Source organism: Chiloscyllium plagiosum, chromosome 26 (genome assembly GCF_004010195.1).
Source record: "Chiloscyllium plagiosum isolate BGI_BamShark_2017 chromosome 26, ASM401019v2, whole genome shotgun sequence".
NCBI classification, from domain to species: domain Eukaryota; kingdom Metazoa; phylum Chordata; class Chondrichthyes; order Orectolobiformes; family Hemiscylliidae; genus Chiloscyllium; species Chiloscyllium plagiosum.
This window is the reverse complement of record NC_057735.1, coordinates 15,814,394-15,836,916: the sequence shown is the minus strand read 5'-3', so window position 1 is coordinate 15,836,916 and position 22,523 is coordinate 15,814,394. Positions and strand designations below refer to the sequence as shown.

The following is a 22,523-nucleotide window of genomic DNA, read 5'->3' as shown; positions in this document are numbered from 1 at the left end:
CTAATGGGGCTGTACTAGATTTTTCCTAATTTTTTGGACATGTAACATATCTGGACTGCTTTCCACCTTATTGGGTAAGATCTCAATATTCTAGCTACGTTGGATGAAAATTTTGGGTTCTGAGGCCAGTTTCAGTAGTGTAACACTTTGTATACCCTTATCTTTCATTTCCTACAAGAGAGAATCTAACCATCACCCCTTGACTTCAATGGCATTGTCATCGCTGAATTTCCCAATACCTTGAGGGGTACCATTGACAAGAAACTAAGCTAGACCAGCCATATAAATACTGGGGCTACAATAGCAGGCAATAGGCTGGGAATTCTGCAAGAGTAATTCACCTCTTGTCTCCCTAATGCCTTTCCAACCTCTGCAAGGCACAAATCAGGAGTGTGATGGAATATGCTCCATTTGCCTGAATGAATGCAGCTGCAACAACACTCAAGAAGCCTGATATCATCCAGGACAAAACAGCCTATTTGATTGGTGCCCCTTCCATCATCATCAACATTTACTTCCCTCACCACTGACAAACAGTGACGGATGGATTGCAAAATCTGAGCAAGGCTCCTTTGAAAACACATTGCAAACATGCAGCCACTATCATCTAGAAATACAAGGGAAGAGGTAGATGGAAACACAACCATCTGCAAGTTTTCTTCCAAGCCCACTTGCATCTTGATTTGGAACAATAGTGCCAGCCAATCCTCCACTGTGATGAGAACAAAGTTATGGACCTCCCTCCTTAAAAATCATTGAGGGTATACCTGCACCATTTGGGTTGCAGTGATTCAAGAAGACCTATCACCACCACCTTTCTCAGGAAATTTGGAGTGTAACCAGCGATAGCCACATCCCATGAAAGAATACAAAATATTTTGCTTGTTTTTATTGGATCACATAAATCCCCATAGCTGGATGTGCAGGAGTGTTATACAGAGTAAAATGAGAACATTCAGGCAAAGCATAAACACCAGCACTCTCCAGTTGGGCCCACTACATTATTTCTATTTTGCCGGTTCCATGAACTCCTTGTTCTTGAGTTCAGTTTTCTCTATCAATCTAGAGGTTATCATAAAATCTTTTCACTTTATGCTCTTAGACAATTGTGCATAGGGTTCGGCCATAATTCTGAATTCTAGTTGCTATTCCTGTTGAAAACTGCAGCCAGGTTGAAACTTTATTGCTGGAACAGCGCAGCAGGTCAGGCAGCATCCAGGGAACAGGAGATTCGACGTTTCGGGCACAGGCCCTTCTTCAGGAATGAGCAGAGAGTGTTCAGCAGGAGAAGATAAAAGGTAGGGAGGAGGGACTTGGAGGAGGGGCGTTGGAAATGTGATAGGTGGAAAGAGGTCAAGGTGAGGGTGATAGGTCGGAGTAGGATGGAGGCGGAGAGGTCAAGAAGAAGACTGCAGGTCAGGAAGCGGTGCCGGGCTGGAGGGATCCGGCTGAGACAACTGCCTTGTCAGATCCACACCCCCCACCGACCCAACCTCCACTCCCGGCACCTTCCCTTGCAACCGCAGGAGGTGCAACACTTGCGCCCACACCTACTCCACCGAGGATATGCAGGTCATTGGACTCATCCACCGCCAAACCACAACAACCCGACGGTCGGAGGAGGAGCGTCTTATCTTCCGACTGGGAACCCTCCAACCACAGGGGATGAACCACAGTTTCTTCATCCCTCCTCCCCCCACCTTGTCTCAGCCGAATCCCTCCAGCCCGGCACCGCCCTCCTGACCTGCAGTCTTCTTCTTGACCTCACCGCCTCCATCCTACTCCGACCTATCACCCTCACCTAGACCTCTTTCCACCTATCACATTTCCAACGCCCCTCCTCCAAGTCCCTCCTCCCTACCTTTTATCTTCTCCTGCTGAACACTCTCTGCTCATTCCTGAAGAAGGGCCTGTGCCCGAAACGTCGAATCTCCTATTCCCTGGATGCTGCCTGACCTGCTGTGCTGTTCCAGCAATAAAGTTTCAACAATATCCAAGTGATGTGTAAGCCCTGGTTTTCTAAAGTGACAGTTTACTTTGGAGCCATTTCTCCACGTTTTTTTTCTGTTAAACTGCATATTTTTCCTCGTCAGAGAATAATCCAGTTCCTCCTATTGTGCCTCAATTGAATCTTGATGTGGAGGTGCTGGTGTTGGACTGGGGCGGACAAAATCAGAAGTCAGGTGACCCCCAGGTTAAATTCGAGAGTGTGGTGCTGGAAAAGCACAGCAGGTCGGGCAGCATCCAAGGAGCAGGAGAGTCCAACCAGGTTATAGTCCAACAGGTTTGCTTGAAATCACAAGCTTTCAGAGCACTGCTCCTTCATCAGGTGACGTGATTGCCAGACTATAAACTGGTTTTGTGTGATTCTGATTCAACTGAACCTGCCTGCACCACATTCTCAGGCTGCTTATTCCAAGTAATCGTCACTCGCTGCCTGAAAAATGTTGTTCCTCATGTTGTCCATGCTCTTTTTTTGTCAAATTGCTTTAAATATGTTCTCTCTGTAGTACTTGATTCTTGCACCAGTGGGAACAACTCTGCTCAGATCCCTCAGGATTTTGAATATCGTTATTAAATCTCTTCTCTGAGGAAAATGGGCGTATCTTCTCCAAAGTATCTACACAACTAAAATTCCTAATTCCTGGAACCATTCTTATGAGTCTCTTACGTATTGTCTTCAATTCCCTCCTTTATAAAATGTGGCACTGAATATTGTGATGTGACTTTAAGAGGGATAATGCTAGTGAGCAAATAGCCAGCGTGTAGAACATATGACTGGTGGCCATTGTCAATGTAATTTGCAGCATGTAGTGTGAAAATGCTGTGCTTTCCTGTATAAGTTAATGCTGTATGTCTGTAATAAATCTCCAGGCAGACAGAACCAATGTCTATCTTCCAGATCTGGAATGAGATTGCCCTGTTTGTCTAAGTAAGCAAAACCAGAACATGGCGATCAACATTGATCTCACTTAGATGACGTGAAGGCAGGAATCTGAAATTGACAACCATAGGAAAAGCTTTTGACAAAGATTGAAGTGTTATGAAATCTACATCTACATTGAAATCCCAGGAGGCAAAAGCACATTCAATTTGTGAGTATATTTGCGCACTGGTCAGATAGATAATTCATGCGAGTAATGAGTTGGTTTTGAATTGACCTGTGAAAGCTGTGGAGTAATCGAGATGTCCTTGGATGCAATTTCCATGCAAAACAAAAAAGCCTGTATGAAACGGCAATCATACAGGTCCACAGCTAAAAATGGAACAGGGAAGAAAGGGAGGAACAACGCAGGAGCTGCACTTCTTACTCTCCCCACAAAATAATTTTTAAAATTATTTTATGGGATGAATCAATTCATCATCCATGGCATCTGGTAGGATGGGGTGGAAATCAGATGTAAGAGATGACATTGGGACATTGTTGGTCATCAGTGAGGTGCGGTAAGATATCTTGAGGTAACTGGTTAGGCCTCATGGTAACAAACCCTCCAATGGAAACTCAACGCAACTCAGACTTTGCCAAAAAAGATTAAGATTTAGTCCAGATTATTTACACATGGCTTTGTTGCTAGTCTTCAGCTATTCAGTGTGCCATGATTAAAATTATTACATGCGGTGCGCCAAACTACTACCGCGCCTCCCTTGTCAGCTGGTTTGCTGGTGAGGTTGGGGTTGGTACGGAGGGAGTGGAGGGCTGCGCGTTCCGAGGGTGAGAGGTTGGAGTGGGTGGGAGGAGTGTGGGAGTTCAGGTAGCGGTTAATATCGCGGCGGCAGTTTGCTATGAAGAGGTCGAGGGCAGGTAGGAGGCCAGCACGGGGTGTCCAGGTGGACGGGGTGTGTTGGAGGTGGGAGAAGGGGTCGTCAGAGGGTGGGCGAGAGTTCCAAAGGAAACTTCCATAACTTTGATCTCCAGCATCTGCAGACTTCACTTTCTCCTCGAAAACTGCAGCCAAGTTGATGTGGGATCAGTTAGGATTAAGTTTGTTGTGGTTTGATGTTTGATTAAGTGGCATGGGTGACATTTAAGTGTAAATATTCAGAATAAAGTTGATGAGCTGATGGCACAAATAGAGACAGGTGGATAAATCCTGGTTGGGAGATTACTGAAACGTAGTTACAGGAGGATTAGCAGTGGGATTTAATTGTCCACAGGTACCAAGTATTCTGAAAAGATAGATAAGGAGGAGCAGGAGGTGGAATTGATGTATTGGTTAAGGATGATATCAACGCTGTATTAAGATATTGGCACTAGAGACCAAAATGTTGAATCAGTCTGGGTGGAAAGAAAGAGCAAGGGAAGAAACCCCTTATTGGGAGTAATTTACAGGCCCTCCAACAGTACTTTCAAAGTAGGGCTCAGTATAAACCAGAAAATAATGAGGGCTTGTGAGAAGGACACAACTGTAATTGTGGGTGACTTGAACATGCATATTGATTGGATTAATCAAACTTGGCAAGGGTTGCCTCGAAGAAAGTTTCATGAAGTGTATGAGGGATTGTTCCTTATGCAACGTGTCATGGAGTCAACCGGAGAACTAGCTACTTTAGGTTTGGTATCATGTAATGCGGAAGAATTGATAAATGGTCTTGTAGTTAAACATCCTCTTGGAGGAAATGACCACAACATGCTAGAGTCTTAAATTCAGGTTGAAAAAGTGAAGACAGATCTGCTAATAGCAGTTTTAGTGTTGAGCATACAGGCCTGAGGATGGAGTTGGCCTGAGTGGACACGGCAAAAGTACTAAAGGGCAGGACTGTTGAAGAACAGTTAGGAGAAAGTGAGGACTGCAGATGCTGGAGATCAGAGTCAAGAGTGTGTGCTGGAAAAGCACTGCTGGTGAGGCAGCATCCGAGGAGCAGGAGAATTGATTGTTCGGACATAAGCCTTTCATCAATGACCAAGACGTTGATTCTCCTGCTCCTCGGATGCTGCCTGACTAGCTGTGCTTTTCCAGCATCACACTGTCAACTGTTGAAGAACAGTGCCAAATGCTTAGGGAGATACTGAATACCTCTCAATTAAAGTTCCTGAAATGTAAAAAGGTGAAAAATCATCCATGGCTTTATGAGATTTAACAGGATTTTGCCAGGAATGGAGGGTTTAAGTTATAAGGAAAAACTGGATAAGCTGGGACATTTTCACTGGAGCATATCCCTTGAGAGATGACTTTATAGAGGTTTATAAAGATTAGATTACTTACAGTGTGGAAACAGGCCCTTCGGCCCAACAAGTCCACACTGTCCCGCCGAAGCGCAACCCATCCATACTCCTATATTTACCCCTTACCTAACACTACGGGCAATTTAGCATGGCCAATTCACCTAACCTGCACATCTTTGGACTGTGGGAGGAAACCGGAGCACCCGGAGGAAACCCACACAGACACGGGGAGAATGTGCAAACTCCACACAGTCAGTCGCCTAAGTCGGGAATTGAACCCGGGTCTCTGGCGCTGTGAGGCAGCAGTGCTAACCACTGTGCCACCGAGCCGCCCACTAAAATAATGAGGAATATAGATAAGGTGAATGGAAGGCTTTCCCCTGGGGTGGGGATTTTATGACTGGGGGCTAATTTTTCCAGACCTTCCAGAGGAAAGGACGGATGCGGCTATAGTTACAACATTTAAAAGACATTTAGGTGAGTACGTGAATAGGAAAGGTTTGGAGGGCTTTGGCCAAAAACTAGGGTAATATCATACTGCAAAAATTAGTTGCGCTCTGGAGAGTTGGGAGATCTTTAAACAGCAACAAAGTGTCACTAAAAACAAAATCAAAAGAGCTAAGATGAAGTGCAAAAGGAAGTTAACAGAAAACATAAACACTGATACCAAAATCTTTTATAGGTATATGAAGAGGAAGAGAAAAGTGAAAGTAAATGTTGGCCCTTTACAGGACAAAAATGGTGAGATGGGAAATTCAGAAACGGCAGAGGCATTCAATATTTGGTTTCTGTTTTTACAGCAGAAGATAATAATTTCTTCCCAAAATCTTACTACAGAGGAACTTCATGAAATTACTATAATCAGGGAGAAAGTATTAAGTAAACTGTTGGGATTAAAGACAGGTAAATCCCCGGGGCCAGTTGGCCTGCATCTAAGTTAGTAATAGATGTCAAAGGAGCAGAGATAATGGATGCATTTATTACAATATTCCAAACTTCCCTGGATTGGAAACATGCTTGTGTGACAGCCTTATTCAAAAAATGGGATAGGAAAAAAGTGGAAAACTATAGACCAGTTAGTTTGACCTCTGTGGTGGGGCAGTTGCTGGAGTCAATTATAAAGGAAGAAATAACAGAACACTTGGAAAAACAAAGCTCAATTCACCAGTGTCAACACTGTTTCATGAAAGGCAAGTTGCGCTTGACAAACTTGCTGGAGTTCTTTGAGGATATAACCATCAAGACAGTTCAAGAAGGTAGCCCCGACCCTAACTTTGCAAGTTGTTTTAAGCAGGTGTAAAGTGGATATTCCAGGAGAAAATCAGCTGGTCAAACCACATCATTTTCAACAAAACAGAATTTATTTACAAGATTACTGAATGAAACACAAACAAAAGAAAACAGAATGCAGAATAACTTAACAGATCACCAACTTAATGATGCCATTTCAAATGCATGCAACAATCCTCAGAAACACCCCTTGGCACAAAAGATAAAATCAAACACAAGTTCTTACAGGATAGAAGTCCCAGAGAGAGTACCAGCCTAGTCCTGCTTCTTTGGATCCAGCAGCTCTTTTTTCATGCTACTACTAAAAGAAGATCAAACCAGAGAAAAACTAAGCTGGGAGAACCAGCCACTTCCCTTTCATTGTACAAGTGCTTGTTTTTAAAATTGAAAGCCTCTGTCTGAGGCAGTATCTGTTAGTTATTAGCAAATTGGTCCTAAAACCCTTCAACTCTCAAACCTTTTGGAGTCTGTGTCATTTACGACCTCTCTGAAAAAAAAACCAAGGACTGCATAACCTTGTTAAAGGAGCAACTTTGTCACAGGTGGATAATGGTCATCCAGTATTTGTGGTACATCTAGACTTCCAGAAGGCATTTGACAATGTGTCACATAAAACACTGATTCAGAAAGTTAGACACCAGTGTGTTAATGGTAGAGTATTGGTTTGGATAGAGCATTGACTGACTGATAGCAGAGGGTCAGGAAAAATGAGTGGTGGTGAACTCTAACTAGAGGGCTGCTGCAGGGTTCAGTTTTTGGAGCTCATCTATTCACAATCTACACACATGATCTGCAAGCAGGGACAGAATATAATATGGCAAATTTCCTGCATGATACTAAAATAGGTGGGAAAGCAGGCTGTGATGAGGAGATAAAGAGTTTACAGTTGGATATAGATAGGTTAGGAGAATGGGCCAGAGTCTGGCAGATGAGTTTAATGTGGACAATTGCAAGGTTATCCATTTTGGCTGGAAAAGTAAAAGGGCCAATTATTAATGAAATAGGAGCAGACTCAAAGTATGTCAGTGCAGAAGGATCTGGGCATCCTTGTGAATCGCAGAAAGTGGGTACGCTGTTCAGCATATAATAAGAAAGGCAAATGGAATCCGGGTATTTATTGCAAAAGGACTGGATTATAAAAGTAAAAAAGTGCTGTTACAATCACACAAGGTGTTGGTGAGACCACCACCCATGGAGTATTGTGTCCAGATTTGGTCTCCTTACTTGAGGAATGATATAATGCCACTGGAAGCTTCCCAGAGGAGGGTCACCAGATTGATTCAAGGGATGAAAGGGTTGTCTTACGAGGAGCAGTTGAATACTTTTGGTTTATAGTCACTGCAGTTCAGAAGAATGTGGGGGTAACTGATTGAGGTATATAACATGCTAAAAGGGATTGATAAGGTAGACATTGAACAGGTAACTCCCCCCTATGACACAGTGTCAAACAAGAGGTCATAGATATAGAGTGAAAAGAGGTAAGTTCAAAACTGAGATGAGGAGAAACCACTTCTCTCAGAGGGTTATGAATCTGTGAAACTCACCGCCAATGCCTTCAGTGGAGGCAAAATCAACTAACAGACTCAAGAAAAAATTAGGTATGTTTCTGATGAAAAGCCGGATAAAGGGCTATGGGGGGCAGGCAGGAGAGTGGAGTTGAGACTAGGATAAGATCAGCAATGATCATGTTAAATGATGGAGTGAGCTCGAAAGGATGGCTGGCCCGTCCCTGCACCTAATTCGTATGTTCCAGTGTTCCTAATATGTTCTCACTTCTGTTTGATTTTCACCACTGTTGTGTGTGGAGTCAATAGAACTGAACTCCAATCTTTACATGATGTTGAATGATCCAAGATATGAAGTGAATAGCTCCTGCACCATGTGCACCAATAGATAAATCGCTGGCTGCTGCTGCTGCTTTGGCAGCTCAGTTCCATTTTTCCAGGTGGACATACATTGCTATTACATCACATTCTTTGCATTTCATAATGTGGTCATCTTCGAGGAGAAAGTGAGGTCTGCAGATGCTGGAGATCAAAGTTGAAACTTTATTGCTGGAACAGCACAGCAGGTCAGGCAGCATCCAGGGAACAGGAGATTCGATGTTTCGGGCACAGGCCCTTCTTCAGAAGAAGGGCCTGTGCCCGAAACGTCGAATCTCCTGTTCCCTGGATGCTGCCTGACCTGCTGTGCTGTTCCAGCAATAAAGTTTCAACAACAATCAATAATGTGGTCAGGAAGCAAGATATTTGACTGCACATCGTAGGCTAAGGCCTAAGTGTCACAAAGAATGTCATGCTCGTGGGTATGTTTAGCTCTAGTGTATGGGCGTCTGTGCAATGATATTGCTCTTTGATCAGCTTGCTTGAACTTGTGGTTCCCTTCTTCACAAGACAAACTCACTTACCATGATCACTTTTTCTGTGATTGCAACCATTTTTATCTCCATTGTACACTTATTATTTACAGATTAGAGAAGGCAACAGCAGCCACTCCTCTGATAGTGAAACCCAGGCTCCATCTTTCTGTCACCCCTGTAGACCTCATCCCCTCCCCACGTCTCTGACTGATCACGTTCACCTCCCAACCCCAGGCATATCAAGTAAACCTGCCAGGTCTGATCGTCAGAGTACTACTCACCATGATGACCCCAACTCCCCGCATGACACCTTTCCCTCCTGTGCTCTCACCCTGACCCCACTTCGGTATTGTCAATCCCTCTGCATCCAAGCATTCTGAAATCAATCCCAATGGTTATATTTCCCCAGCCTTGTGTCTACAGAAGTGATAACCTGCATTGGCACTTAGTGAACAGCATCCCTTGAACATAGTCCACTCCTTTGAATTATTCTGCTAGCCAATTGGCAAATGTCACATGGTCTCCATCACCAGCTCTTTATTCTGGATTTTATAAAATTCAAACTTTGCCATCTGCCATGGTGGGATTCAAATGCATGTTCCCTAAAACATTGGCCTGACATTATTTCCACTTCACCACACATTGCAAATAATTTGAACCAAGATTATGTCCCAATGTATTAAGTGCAGCACTTGAACAAACTCATACTTAAATGCTAATACTGAATGTTGGATAAAACATATTGTAGCAATTTATGTCAATACATCCACAATATTTCACAATTCTATATATTACCATGGTTACAGGAGAAGCTAACCCCATCTCCTCAAGGGTGATTCAATTTGGCGATAAACAACAGTCATGTCAGAAATACTCAGGTTTCAAGAATTAATTTTAAAAAATGGATAAGAAAAGAGGAACATCACCAAAATGTTGTGCATGTCTGGTGTTTACCTTACTGCACACATTGTCATGGCAACCAGTTGTTGTGAGGCCTGTGCTCTGCTGACAGGTGATTTAATTCTATCAAAGACAGCTAAATCAGGATTAATTATACTGCCATTCAAATCAATATTACTCTGTGATAAGATCATTTCTTCTCTCCGTATCCCGCTGTCTTCAGCATGGAGATTCCGATCAGGTTACCCACAATATCACATCCTCAGTGTGGAACAACAAATGAATAAGACAACCAATGGCAGTAAACGGGATAGAGAAATTGAGAGAGTGAAAATAAATTAAGAACCATTTGTCTTGAATGGAAATTAAAATCAGGAAGGAGTTATAATGGGCTGCAGTTTCACGTGTCATTCACTTTTGTTTTAAATCTACCCTGATAGTTGGGATTTAAAGCTCCATTTCACACTCTGTCAAGCTTCATGAAAATGCACTTAACTCTAATGACAACAAGAATACACACTTGTATAATGTTGTCGATGTGGAAAAAAATCCCCCAAAGTTCTTAATGTTCATGCTAAGTCCACCTGGAGAACAGATAATAAGCATGGCTGATAAATAAATAAATTTAAGTAACATTGCATGGGATAAATGGCACTGAAAACAGGCCATTCAGCCTAACTTGTCCATGTCAACATTTCATCATAGAATGATTGAAACCCTACAGTGTGGAAACAGGCCATTTGGCCCAACAAGTCCACACTGACTCTCCGAACAGTACACCATCCAGAACCATTCTCCTACCGCTATTACTCTATATTTCCCCTGATGAATGCACCTAACCTACACATCCCTGAACACTAAGAACAATTTAGCATGGCCAATCCACCTAATCTGCATATTTTTGGATTATGGGAGGAAACCGGAGCACCCAGAGGAAACAGGAAGTATTTTCTCCATATGCACTCTGTTGTTCTAAATTGTAAAGACATTGGTTAAGTTTCCCTCAGCTTTCTTTTACAAAGGAAAAGAGATGCAACATATCCTTTTGATCATACATACCTGTGCACGTCTGGTACCGTAATTGAAAATTCTTTTTACACTACCTTCCACGTATTCAGGACAATCTAAAGACTTTACATCCAAATATTTTGGAAGTGTAGCTACTGCTGTGGCTGATGGGAAATGTAGCTATGCTTGGAGGGGACAGTGGGTGCAATACTTCTACATTTCAGGGATTTTTAAGACTACGTATTCACTGGTTCTTGGGAATTAGGCCTCAAAGATTGATTGTCTGCCATTAACATAATAAGGATTTAAAGGGGCAATCACAGCTGGTCAGAGATCCACTGAGATAATATTTTTGTTTTATCACAGTGTAACACAAATGAGGTGCATAGATTACATTTACTTGAAGATCTCTGGTGAGTGTATTTAAAGCTGAACTAGTAAATAAAGTAGGCAGAAGTGGATACTGCAGATGCTGGAGAGTAGAGTGAAAATTACAGTGGTGCTGGAAAAGCACAGCAGGTCAGGCACCTGAAGGGCTTTTGCCCGAAACACCGATTTTTCCTGCTCCTCGGATGCTGTCTGACTTGCTGTGCTTTTCCAGCACCATGCTAATCTTGACACTAGTAAATAAAGTACAAAGTAATCTCCAGACACAGACTCTGCCAGAATGCTACAATGCAGAGAGCCTGGAGTCTGTGGTCATGTGATAACCTCCAGATATTGGCTTGATTCATTGTTGTACTGAGCTTATAAAAAGACATCACTCCAAATGAGATAATGTATACTGTTCTTTCTTTTCAAAGATAGCTGTTATACAATACAGTGAAAAGGAATAAAACTGGGAAGAGCAAATTGAGTTATATAGAGATCGGGATTGCAAAATTAACATGTATGGGATCCCTAAGTGTCAAATATCAATTCATGATTTGACAGCTCTTGTTACAGTATACCTGTCTTGAAGTGTGGATCTTGTCCTCTGCTTTTCTTGTCCTGCAGACATCAGTATGTTGATTGGTGTCCTAGTGTTGCATCACACTGTTGTCATTTGGGTATATTCTCTTGTCCAAGACATTTCTGTAGGCCTTCTTTGTCGTGTGGTGGCGGTATTTATCTGAATCTTTGACTTTGCCAAAGACTGAATATGTAGATGTCCAAATGTTGATCTATTTCCATTCACCTGGGACTTTATTGCTGTTGAAAACAAGCAATAATCCTTGGAGAACTACTGTCATCTGAGAGTTAAGGTTCCCATCATGGTGTTCTTTGATTTTGCCCATTAGCACAATATCATTAGTAATGCTCATCCAGGCACATTTCCTGATCTTTCAGTCCATGTCCTATGGGAACAGATCTTCCCTGACAAAGAAACCAAATATTAGACTCGAGAAGCAATATCTTTCAAAAGGTGTTCTGAAGGGAGTAACATCCTAAGATTCCCTGCCATCCATATTTGGTGTCATGTTTGGAGGGGAATTCAGCTTTGGTGAACTTGGGATTCATGTTGTTTTAGAGACTTGTGGGCATCTCTTTAGTGAGAGATTTAACTTAATGAATTAATTAATCCATCTGACTTTCTTGCTGGCTGCATGGGCCTCCAAGGTACATATATAGCAGTGACTCCTGGAACCAGATGTTAATGTCACAATTGGTGTATGGAACCTTGGAGTAGCTATCTGCAGCTGCACAGCTGAACAGGAATGTTGCCTGTGGTCTATGAGCATGTAATAACAGCCAGGTATTAGGCCCATTTGCATGTTAATCTCTTAAAAGAGACATTATTTCACAGGTGGCATCCACAACATTGCAATGTCACAGCTTGTGACCCCATTTATTGGGAAGAGCTGCTATGTTCCTTCATTCAAGATTTAGACCAATGACTCTCTGATTAAAGGTGAGAGTGTGATCTTTGACCAAAAGGGGCCATTTGACCATGGGACTGGCTTTTAAATACAAGGAGACAGGTAGCAAGACAACACGGTTTTTGGAGGATGAGCTGGAAGAGACTTCTGAAAACTCGCCCACCAGCTGAGCAATGTTGAGTGAAGGGGAATACACTGGCGAATGAAATCAGAGGATTGTGCATGCGGTTGATTAAAGTTTCAGGTTGAGAAATAGCTTGCAGAGGAAGGACTTGTGTTTATATAGCACCTTTCAGGACCTTAGGATCTCCCAAAGCACTTTAGAGCAAACAAAGCACATCTGTTGTGCAGTAACTTTTGTAATCTGGTGAACATGGTGAACACTTTACTCCCAGCAAGATCCCACAAACAGCAAGGTGACAATGAGCAGTTGGCTCTTTTAGTAATGTTGGTTCAGGGATAATTATTGTGCACGATATGTAGGAGAACGTCCACGATTATTCCTGAAGTAATATAATGGAATTATAATAAATGGGCTGCAATTCGGTAGCGCACTGAGAGACAATACCTTTGACAAACCAGCACACTCTCAGTATTGCACAAAGATGTCAACCTAGTTTATAGCTTCAGGTGTTTGGAGTGGTAGCTAAACTCTCAGTCTTTGGACTCAGAGGAGCAGTGGCTAATATCAATGACACAGGTTTGGTTCTGTGCTATATAGCAATTGAATGTAACATAACTGTGATAATAGATATCAGAAACTAAGAGCTGCAGGATAAAGGACTTTAGATGGCGCTATTAGACAACAATGCAGAAAAATAATATTGCAGAGCTGAAAGAGTTATTTGCACAGCAGCAATTTCATGCTGTGACTAATTGGTGATCCTGACCAGGGAGCCGGAAACTTTCAGCAGAGGGCCCTTATGTCGTTTACAGCAAGCCCTTTAACCTCAGCAAGAACAGTATTGCCTTCAGATTCGAGTCAGGCTGAAGCCCATGAGCACTGGGATGCCTCTAATGTCATTTCTGATGTTTTTAAAAGTTTTCCAAGAGATAGAACTTATTTTCAGAATGTCACTGGTGAATTCCTCTACGCTAGAACTGGATGTCCTGATTTTGTTTTGAGCAACTTCAAACATTCAAACTGAACTCCAAAAGTCTAGATTTAAAGTGTTTATTTTTGTGGATTTTCCATACAATGCTGATCTGAAGGTTTGTTTTTCTGAATACCTTTCTGTTTGCAATGAGGATGAGGACATTGCTGGTATTTACAATTTAGTGAGAAAATGGCAGCACATACCTTCTTGATTTGTTTGTTTTTCTCTACAGTTTTATGGGATGTGGGTATTGGTGATGAGGTCATTAATTGTTGCCATCAGAGATTCCACACGTAGTGGACATTTTACCCAAGGCCTTGACAACTGCAACTGTAGTGGGAGTATATACTTGTTTTTCTTTCTATCCATTGTGGACAATTGTCAACAGTGATAAGGAAGAGCCATCCATTCAATGTAAATCCCACTCATTCCCATGGATTATCTCCATGGTAGGTATCAATGCCTCCTACTGCTCAGCCCTGTGAATAGCACAAATACCATGATAGTCTACAAGATCCTAAACTCTTCTGAGATGCCTGACCACCACACTGTTATACAAGGTAATGGTTCTGAAAGGGTTAATACAGAAGCTGCTTTAGCTCCACCCAGTCTGGATAAAATCGCTGTAATGATTGGAACAAGGGCTGGGTGGATCTCATTGACTATGAGGTCCTTGATTGGAGAGTGCTGCATGCAGCGGTCCCCTGCAACCGCAGGTTGCGGTGGTTCATGGACTCCCAGCCCAACTGCTTGTTCTGTGGCGCTGTGGAGTCCGTGGACCACGTGTATATTGGGTGTGGGCATTTGCACTCCCTTTCTGATTTTCTTAAAATCCTCCTCCTCTGCTTTTGGTTGCACTTCAGTCCCACGCTCCTGATCTTCGGGCACTCGGTAAGGAGGAGGGAGGGCAGGTCTGAAGACCTCCTCGTGGGTCTGCTCCTGGGCCTGGCCAAACTGGCCATAAACAGGTCCAGGCAGCGGGCCGTGGAGGGGGCCGTTAGGGCCGACTGCTTGCCCCTCTTCCGCGGTTACGTTAGAGCCCGGGTGTCCTTGGAGAAGGAGCACGCGGTGTTGACCAACACCCTGGAGTTGTTCAGGGAGAGGTGGGCGCCGCAGGGAGTGGAGTGCATTACTTCCCCCTCCAACTCTATTTTGATTTAATCCCTACCCTCCCCTTCACTGTTTGATCACACAGCATTGCCTTTTGTGAAGGGCAGTGCTTGTCACTGGCCACTCGGGTGTTTTCCTTTCTTCCTGGTGGTGGGAATTGAATAAAGATTTGTACACCTTGTGTCTCTCACAGTGTCTCACACCTGCACGCACACAACATGGGTACTGGAGGGACAAAAAAGCACTATCGCAGTTAGGCGGTAGTGTGGGGGTAAAGGAAAAAAAAACAGGAGTGTCAGACATCCTCACACCCTGAGACCTGCTTTAAAAAAAAAGATAAACAGGACATTGACCCATTTACCACTGGGTGGTGGAGATCCCCAGTGGAGGGATCTCTACGCGGGAGTCCTCCCCTTTTCTCTCGGGGATCTGGGGTGGAGGGTGCTGCATGCAGCGGTGCCCTGCAATCGCAGATTGCGGTGGTTCATGGACTCCCAGCCCAACTGCTTGTTCTGTGGCGCTGTGGAGTCCATGGACCACGTATATATTGGGTGTGGGCGTTTGCGCTCCCTTTTTGATTTTCTTAAAAACCTCCTCCTCTGCTTTTGGTTGCACTTCAGTCCCACGTTCCTGATCTTTGGGCACCCGGTACAGAGGAGGGAGGGCAGGTCTGAAGACCTCCTCGTGGGTCTGCTCCTGGGCCTGGCCAAACTGGGTCCAGGCAGCGGGCCTTGGAGGGGGTTGTTAGGGCCAACTGCCTGCCCCTCTTCCGCGGTTATGTTAGAGCCCGGGTGTCCTTGGAGAAGGAGCACGTGGTCTCCACTGACACCCTGGAGTTGTTCAGGGAGAGATGTGCGTCACAGGGAGTGGAGTGCATTATTTCCCCCTCCAACTCTATTTTGATTTAATCCCTGCCCTCCCCCTTCACTGTTTGATCACACAGCATTTGCCCTTTGATGTGAAGGGCACTGCTTGTCACTGGCCACTCAGGTGTTTCCTTTTTTCCTGGTGGTGGAAATTTGGATAAAGGTTCGTGCACCTTGTGTCTCTCACTGTGTCTCACACCTGCACACACACAACATGGGTGCTGGGGAAAAAATAAGCACTACCGCAGTTAGGCGGTAGTGTGGGGTTTAAAAAAAAAGAGAAAGAAAGAAAAAAATAAACAGGAGTATCAGAGGTTCTGTTCACTCTGAGAAAGAAAAATATAAAAAGATAAACAGGACATTCAGAGTGTCTCCTCATTCTAGGGACTGAGTCGGCTTGGCCCTTGTACAGTAAAGGGGTCCTGGTGACAGGATATCGGCTCCTTTGCAGTTATTTCAATCAGATGGTATTTGAGTGGAAAAGAAGTTGTCCAGTATGAGGTCCTGGTAGAAACAAACATGATGTTTCGGGCTCCTGATAGGCTTTATAATTATGTCTAAACAGTCAATATAACTTGTACCTTTTACTCTCATACAATAGAGAGTGTTTTGTGAGACAAATGCCTCTTCTCATTACTGATTTATCCTTGTTAAATAAATAGCCTTCAAACATAGAGGGCAGGAGTGGGGGCAGCATTCCTCCCTCAAAACAGGGCACAAATGGTTGGTACCGTAATATGGAGAGCAACAGTGGGGACCCTACCCTCAAGGTAGCACCAGTGACTTAGGAGATACAAATTTTCAGAAGATAACAAAATTCACCATTTTAAATGCATTGCCATTTTAGAAGAATACAGTCAGTTAGCAGCTGAGAGCACACTAATGTTCAATTGTCAGCAGCGCTCAAAGAAGCAACAGCTGAGCAAAAGCAGCACTCCAGAAAGAAAGCTTGACAACTTTCAGCTCCGAGCTGATGAGAGGTACAGGAAAAATGGAGCAAAATAGGATGAGGCTAAAGATAAGTCATGCTGGGAAGTTGTGCAGTACCTACAGAAGGAGCACGCAGTGGCCACCTATGTGGCAGCAGTTCAGACCTGTTGTGAGTATGACTGTAAGTCACTGTAGGAAAAGGGGAAAGAGTTTAAAATAATGGTGCCAAATTCTAGCCTGGGAAGAACAGAAATGAAAATGAGGCTTACAACCAGTATAAACAGGCTTCATGAGCCATAACAACAGTAAACAGCAGCACAGTGGCTCAGTGGTTAGCACTGCTGCCTCACAGCACCAGTGACTTGGGTTTGATTTCAGCCTCCGACGACCGTCTGTGTGGAGTTTGCACATTCTCCCCATGTCTGTGTGGGTCTCATCCAGGTGCTCTTGTTTCCTCCCACAGTCCAAAGATGTACAGGTTAGGAGAATTGGCCATGCTAAATTGCCCGTAGTGTTTAGGGATGTATAGGTTAGATGCATTTGTCAGGGAAAGTGTAGAGTAATAAGGTAAGGAAATGTGTCTGGGTGGTAAATTGTTCGGAGGGTCGGTGTGGACTTGTTGGGCCAAATGGCCTGTTATCACACAGTAGGGATTCTAAACAGATCAAGGACCAGAACATCAGTTTAGACCAAGGGCAGAATATTGGAGGAATCAGTGTAGATTTAAGGCGATAAGAGGGAAATTTAAAGGATCTCTGAAACAGACTAATGGCAGAAGATAGCAAGTAGAATTTCAAAATGATGATGAGATTGACTCATTTGTAAATTAAAAGCAATTTTGGAAAGAATTTTTATCAAAGTTGCAACAACAACAACAAATTCTGTAAGGAGGCACACATTGCAGTTCAAGGTGGGAGAATGTCCACTTAGCCTGGGAAACCTCCTTCTCAGCTACAGAAGATGAGGAAAACATCTAGGAAGTGGAAAACCACAATTTCAATCATTTAAAAAAACAGGCAGAATCACCAACAAACAGCAAGGAGATGCAATATTGTTAATTAGCAAAAGTTGACATATTGTCCTCGAATAAATTCTAAACTTAATTGGAAGAATATCAGACAGCTATGCTATTATATAGAGTTTAAAGATTGTAGAGAACTTGTGTTTCCCTTACCTGGTCTGAAATGCTTGACTGTAGATTTTCCCTGATTTGAAATTTGCTTCTGCAGTAGTCCGTTTGACTGATTAGCGCCGTCCGTTGTTAACTGTCTGCCCTTGTCACTCTTAAAATGGAAACTCTATTCTTCTATACTTGCTAGAATGAATGCTGTACAGCTAAATCCAATTCCAACACATAGCACTATCTATCATATTGTAATGGTGTGAATAAACTAAATCATTAGACAACCATAGCTAGACTCTAAGCCACTATAAAGTAGATTTGCCACCGTAATTCTCGTTTTAGGTTGATAGGTACTGGAACTGCTTTGTCTGGTTTGGTCGTAGTCTAATGAGGAAAAGACTCTTGTCTGTATCTAATTATAATTTATTACATGTTAGTAATCAAATGCAAGTTACATTGCCATAAAGACTACAAAGAGACATCGATCATAGTTCTATGTCCTTTGAGGTCCAGAGCTATTGTGTCCTTTCTCACCCAAGTCCTTAAATTCACCATCAAATTTTGTGGAGCTTAATCCTTCTAGAACCATTACCTTATGCAACAGTGTTGAAGGTTTTATAGTGCAATGCAGTTATGATTTCCCGATTAGTAACACAAAACAGAACAAAACTATGGGGAAAGATGTTGCCAGAATTGAGCCGTTATTAATTTCAGAAAAGAATAAACATACTATTTTCTCAAGCAAAGAAGAAACTAAAGGCTAATGGGGTGATCTGAATGGAAGTCTTTAAAATAGAATGGGTTTTGACAGAAGAGATGTCGCGAAGATGTTTCCACTCGATGAGGTCCATATTCTTGAGGCTATATAAGATGGACATTAATATATTTATAGTCAATTCAGGAGAAACGTCTTTACTCAGACAGTGGTTAGAATGTGGAATTCATAACCACAAGGAGTAGTTGAAGCAACTAGAATAGATGCATTTCAGGGAAAACTGCATAAGCATGTAAGGAAGAAAAAAGATAGGTGGTTATGCTGTCAGTGTGAGATGGAATGCAATTATGTGTTGAATTAAGTTGGATGGCCCAGCCTAAACAGTTTGTTTATTGTAACTTATTGTAATGATGTTGGGGATGCAGTACCTTACACTGAACTCACCAAGAGCTGGGAAGACCCTGGCATAAGAAGGCAGTGTCTACTCTGAATTGTTAGGGATCCACTCTATTCAGCTGAACAACACAACCATTTCTACAAACTGCTAAAGCAAAAGACCTGGTTTATTCAAAACACCTTCCATCTTCCCTCAGGAATCTCACCACAGAATCAGTATTAATCACTCACTGACTTCACCATACTTCATGAGAGGCCTGTAAATGATCATTGAGGCTGCTAAATTTCTCCAAGTAAAGGCCAGACAGTCATGTGGAACCTCACACAGTAGCAAAGCTGGCTCTTATCCAGCTACTGCTCTGTTTAAATTAAACATGAAGTGGACCTTGCAACTCACTAAATTCAACTCAGTTTGGGTTTTGAATGATCTTCATCCATTGTATCCGTGGAGTGAAATCATGACTGCATTTGTTTAGAATTAATATTTTATGATTTGAATGTGTAAACTTAAAATTTGCCAAACGATAAAGCAGTTAAAGAATATCTTATCTGTACCCTCCAATTAATTCTGAATGAAAAAATATAATGTCATTTAATGTTGGAAAAGAGTTAAAGAATGTTCGCTTTTTAGAACTACAACTATGTTGTAATAATTCCAGGCATATTATGTAACTTTCTTTATTTAAAAAGATCACTTCAGTTTGTTTTACTTCCATTTAATCATTCCAAATAGAACAATTTACTTAGCCTCACTGGGCTATCCAATTTCAGCAATTATTGCATAACGATTTCAGATTTTTTTTAACCAGAGCATTTTCCTGTTTATCCAGAACACAGTTCTCTGACAGTTACTCCCTGAGTAATTGCGATCAGTGTTATTACAGGACCTTGTTCTGGTTTAAATCGGCGCCATTTCAAATGGTGGAAGCTAGAAAAGCACTACAGTCTTTTACTTGGACAGCTGGTCAGGACAAGAGGAGGGAGAGGGTTAGAGAGAGTGTGAGAACAATAACAAGCAGATTTTATATGTTATAGCCAGCTTTAATTGATGGAGGAGAGATCTACACTCCCACATTCTCTTCTGCAGCTTGCCACTCTTGACCTTTGCTTTTTATAGTATACAGCCAACATTTTTTTGTCTCCTCCTTTCTGGTTTCCCACATTTTGATTCCACATGCTTCATTACACTTCATTCATACTTTTATTTATTTTAAATATTACTGTATCTCCCAATATCTTACCCTCCATCTTAATCTACATCTAATGTATGTGGTGGTATCTTCATTTATAATTGTATTATACCTTGAACATTTCACTGTAGTAGTCTGCTGTGGAACTACCTTTAACTGGGCCTGAATACCTAAACTATGCAAAGTTCAATTATAAGCTTAGAATGAAAATCCCTTGTATAGTACCCAACAGCAAATATTGTACAGTACTCATATCAGGTTTCCTTTCCTCAACACCTCAATAGGTTTAAAGTAACTGACTTGAATTCACAGTCTGAAACCTCAGATATACTTGGAGCTATCACATACCTGAGTTTAAACAGCTATAGCTTTAAGTCCTCTTCAGGGTTTTATCCCCACACTTTTTCTTTTACTAATTTCTGCCTCTAATGTAATCTAGTTTTACTCTACTCTCTCCTTCTCAGGAATGCTGCTTTATACATCCATTTCCACGCAAGGATTTCACAGAATTGCCAAAAGCAAGGTAAAACTCTTTCTCTGAGCTTTGAATTATTTCCTCAAACTTAGAAAAAAAATTCCTTTAGGTAGAAATTTCTTACAGACCTTAAAGCACCATGGTAAGCCATAAAATCCTGAAATAAACACAAACAGGTTAGGCTGCCAAAGTAGCTCTTACAAACTGTTTCAGAATAAATCATCTTGGCTATAAAATGCTTAGAAATTAATTATAATGTTCAGCCTCATAGAAAACCCAATTTTACAAATTCAAAATCCAAACTTTAAATAAATATTTTTAACATTTTACATAAATGACACAGCTTACATCATATTTTGCAGGTTAGGTGCTTCACCTGCGCTGATTTGGCTCAAGGTATGGTCACCTATTCAGTAGCCAAAACACTTCTGGCATGCAATTGTCCCCTCATTCAGAACTCATCAGATCTGACCATAAGATATAGAAGTAGAAGTAGGCCATTTGGTCTATCAAATTTGCTGTTCCATTGAATGAGTTCATGGCCAGTTGGATAATCCTCATCTCCACTTTCCTACCTTTTTCCCAATGAAAAGTAAATTCCTTACTGATTAGAAATCCATCTCAGCCCTGAGTATATTTAATAATCCAGTCTCTACAGCCCTCCATGGTAAAATATCCTTCTCAACTCCAATCTAACTGAATGATCTGTAACTTTGAGGTTATGACCACTGATTCAAGACTGTTCAACAAGAGGTAACAGCCTCTCTGTATCTACCCCATCACATCCCCAAAGAATCTTATATGTTTCAGGATGATCACCTGTCAGTCTTCTAAACTCCAATGAGTACAGGCCAAACATATTCAACCTCTCTCCTTACGAAATCACCCTATATCCAAAATAGACCTACTGAATCTTCTCTGGACTGCCTCCAATGCCATTGTTTCTTTCCCTAACTAACAAGACTAAAACAGTTCACAGTATTCTAGATGAGTTCTAAGTCATTCTTTGTACAACTTCAGCAAGCTTTTCCCATTTTCATATTTCAATCCTTTTGAAATAAAGACAGAAAATCCCTATTACCTTCTGAACTGCATGCTGGGTTTTCATGATTTATGCACAAAAACCCTCAAATCCCTCTGTGCTACAACTTTCCACAGTCTTTCTCCATTTAAATAATATTCAGCTCCACTATTCTTCAACCAAGGATTCCCCAGCACTATTGTTGACAGGCCCCTCAACTGCGACAAACCCATCTCCCTCACTTCGGCCCTCACCCCCTTCTCTTCTCTCCTGCAACAGCAATAGGGCTCCCCTTGTCCTTAACTACCATCCCACCAGCACCAACATCCAGAAAATCATTAACCTCCATTGAGATGCCCCCATTAGATACATATTCCCTTCCCCTCTCTTGTCTGCCTTCTGCAGGGACTGTTCCTATTACATACAACCCGTTGCTAGCCACTAACAGTCTCCATTAATAGTTACTCACCCCTTGAATAGTCTTGGATCAATGGTCATAATCTCAAAGTAATAGATCACTCAGTTAGATTGGAGTTGAGAAGTATACTTTACCATGGGCGCTGTAGACACTGGGTTGGTAAATACACTCAGGGCTGAGATGGATTTTTAATCAGTAAGGGAATTGAATGGTATTGGGAAAAAATAAACAGGAAAGTGGAGTGGAGGATTATCAGGTCAGCCTGATCGTATTCAATGGCACAGCAGATTTGATAGGCCGAATGGCTTGTTATCCACTCCTTTGTTTGTTGAACTGTTCTTCTCTCTCTTTGGGCTCTATCCCTACCTAACATTTACTTCTTAGCCCCTCCCCCAACCCTACCTTCTGCTAGCTCCCTAGCTCCCATCAGTTCTGAGGAAGGGTCACCGGACCCAAAACATTAACTCCGATTTCTCTTCACAGATGCTGCCAGACCTGATTGGATATGAAGGTATCATTTTTAAAGTATATTCTCATGAGCAATTTGAAATTGTATAAAGTAGCCTCTTGTAGATCTAATTCCTGTTTTCCACAAAACACAT

General features: G+C 42.2%; 1 protein-coding gene across 2 annotated transcripts in view; it reads right to left on the bottom strand.

Annotated features, from left to right (window-relative positions):
• LOC122563127 (acidic mammalian chitinase-like) overlaps positions 1 to 20,596 on the bottom strand; it is a 47,065-nt gene extending 26,469 nt beyond the window's left edge. The window contains exons 1-3 of one of the 2 annotated variants that reach the window (XM_043716576.1): positions 17,758 to 20,596; positions 11,672 to 12,077; positions 10,234 to 10,685 (exon numbers count right to left, since the gene is read on the bottom strand). In XM_043716576.1, the coding sequence (XP_043572511.1) occupies position 10,234 (1 nt within the window). In that variant the 5' untranslated portion in view covers positions 10,235 to 10,685; positions 11,672 to 12,077; positions 17,758 to 20,596. Of the gene's footprint in view, positions 1 to 10,233; positions 10,686 to 10,772; positions 11,245 to 11,671; positions 12,078 to 17,757 lie in introns of those variants that run through there. The other variant, XM_043716577.1, reaches the window with a different exon arrangement.
• Between the last annotated feature and the right edge of the window lie 1,927 nt (positions 20,597 to 22,523).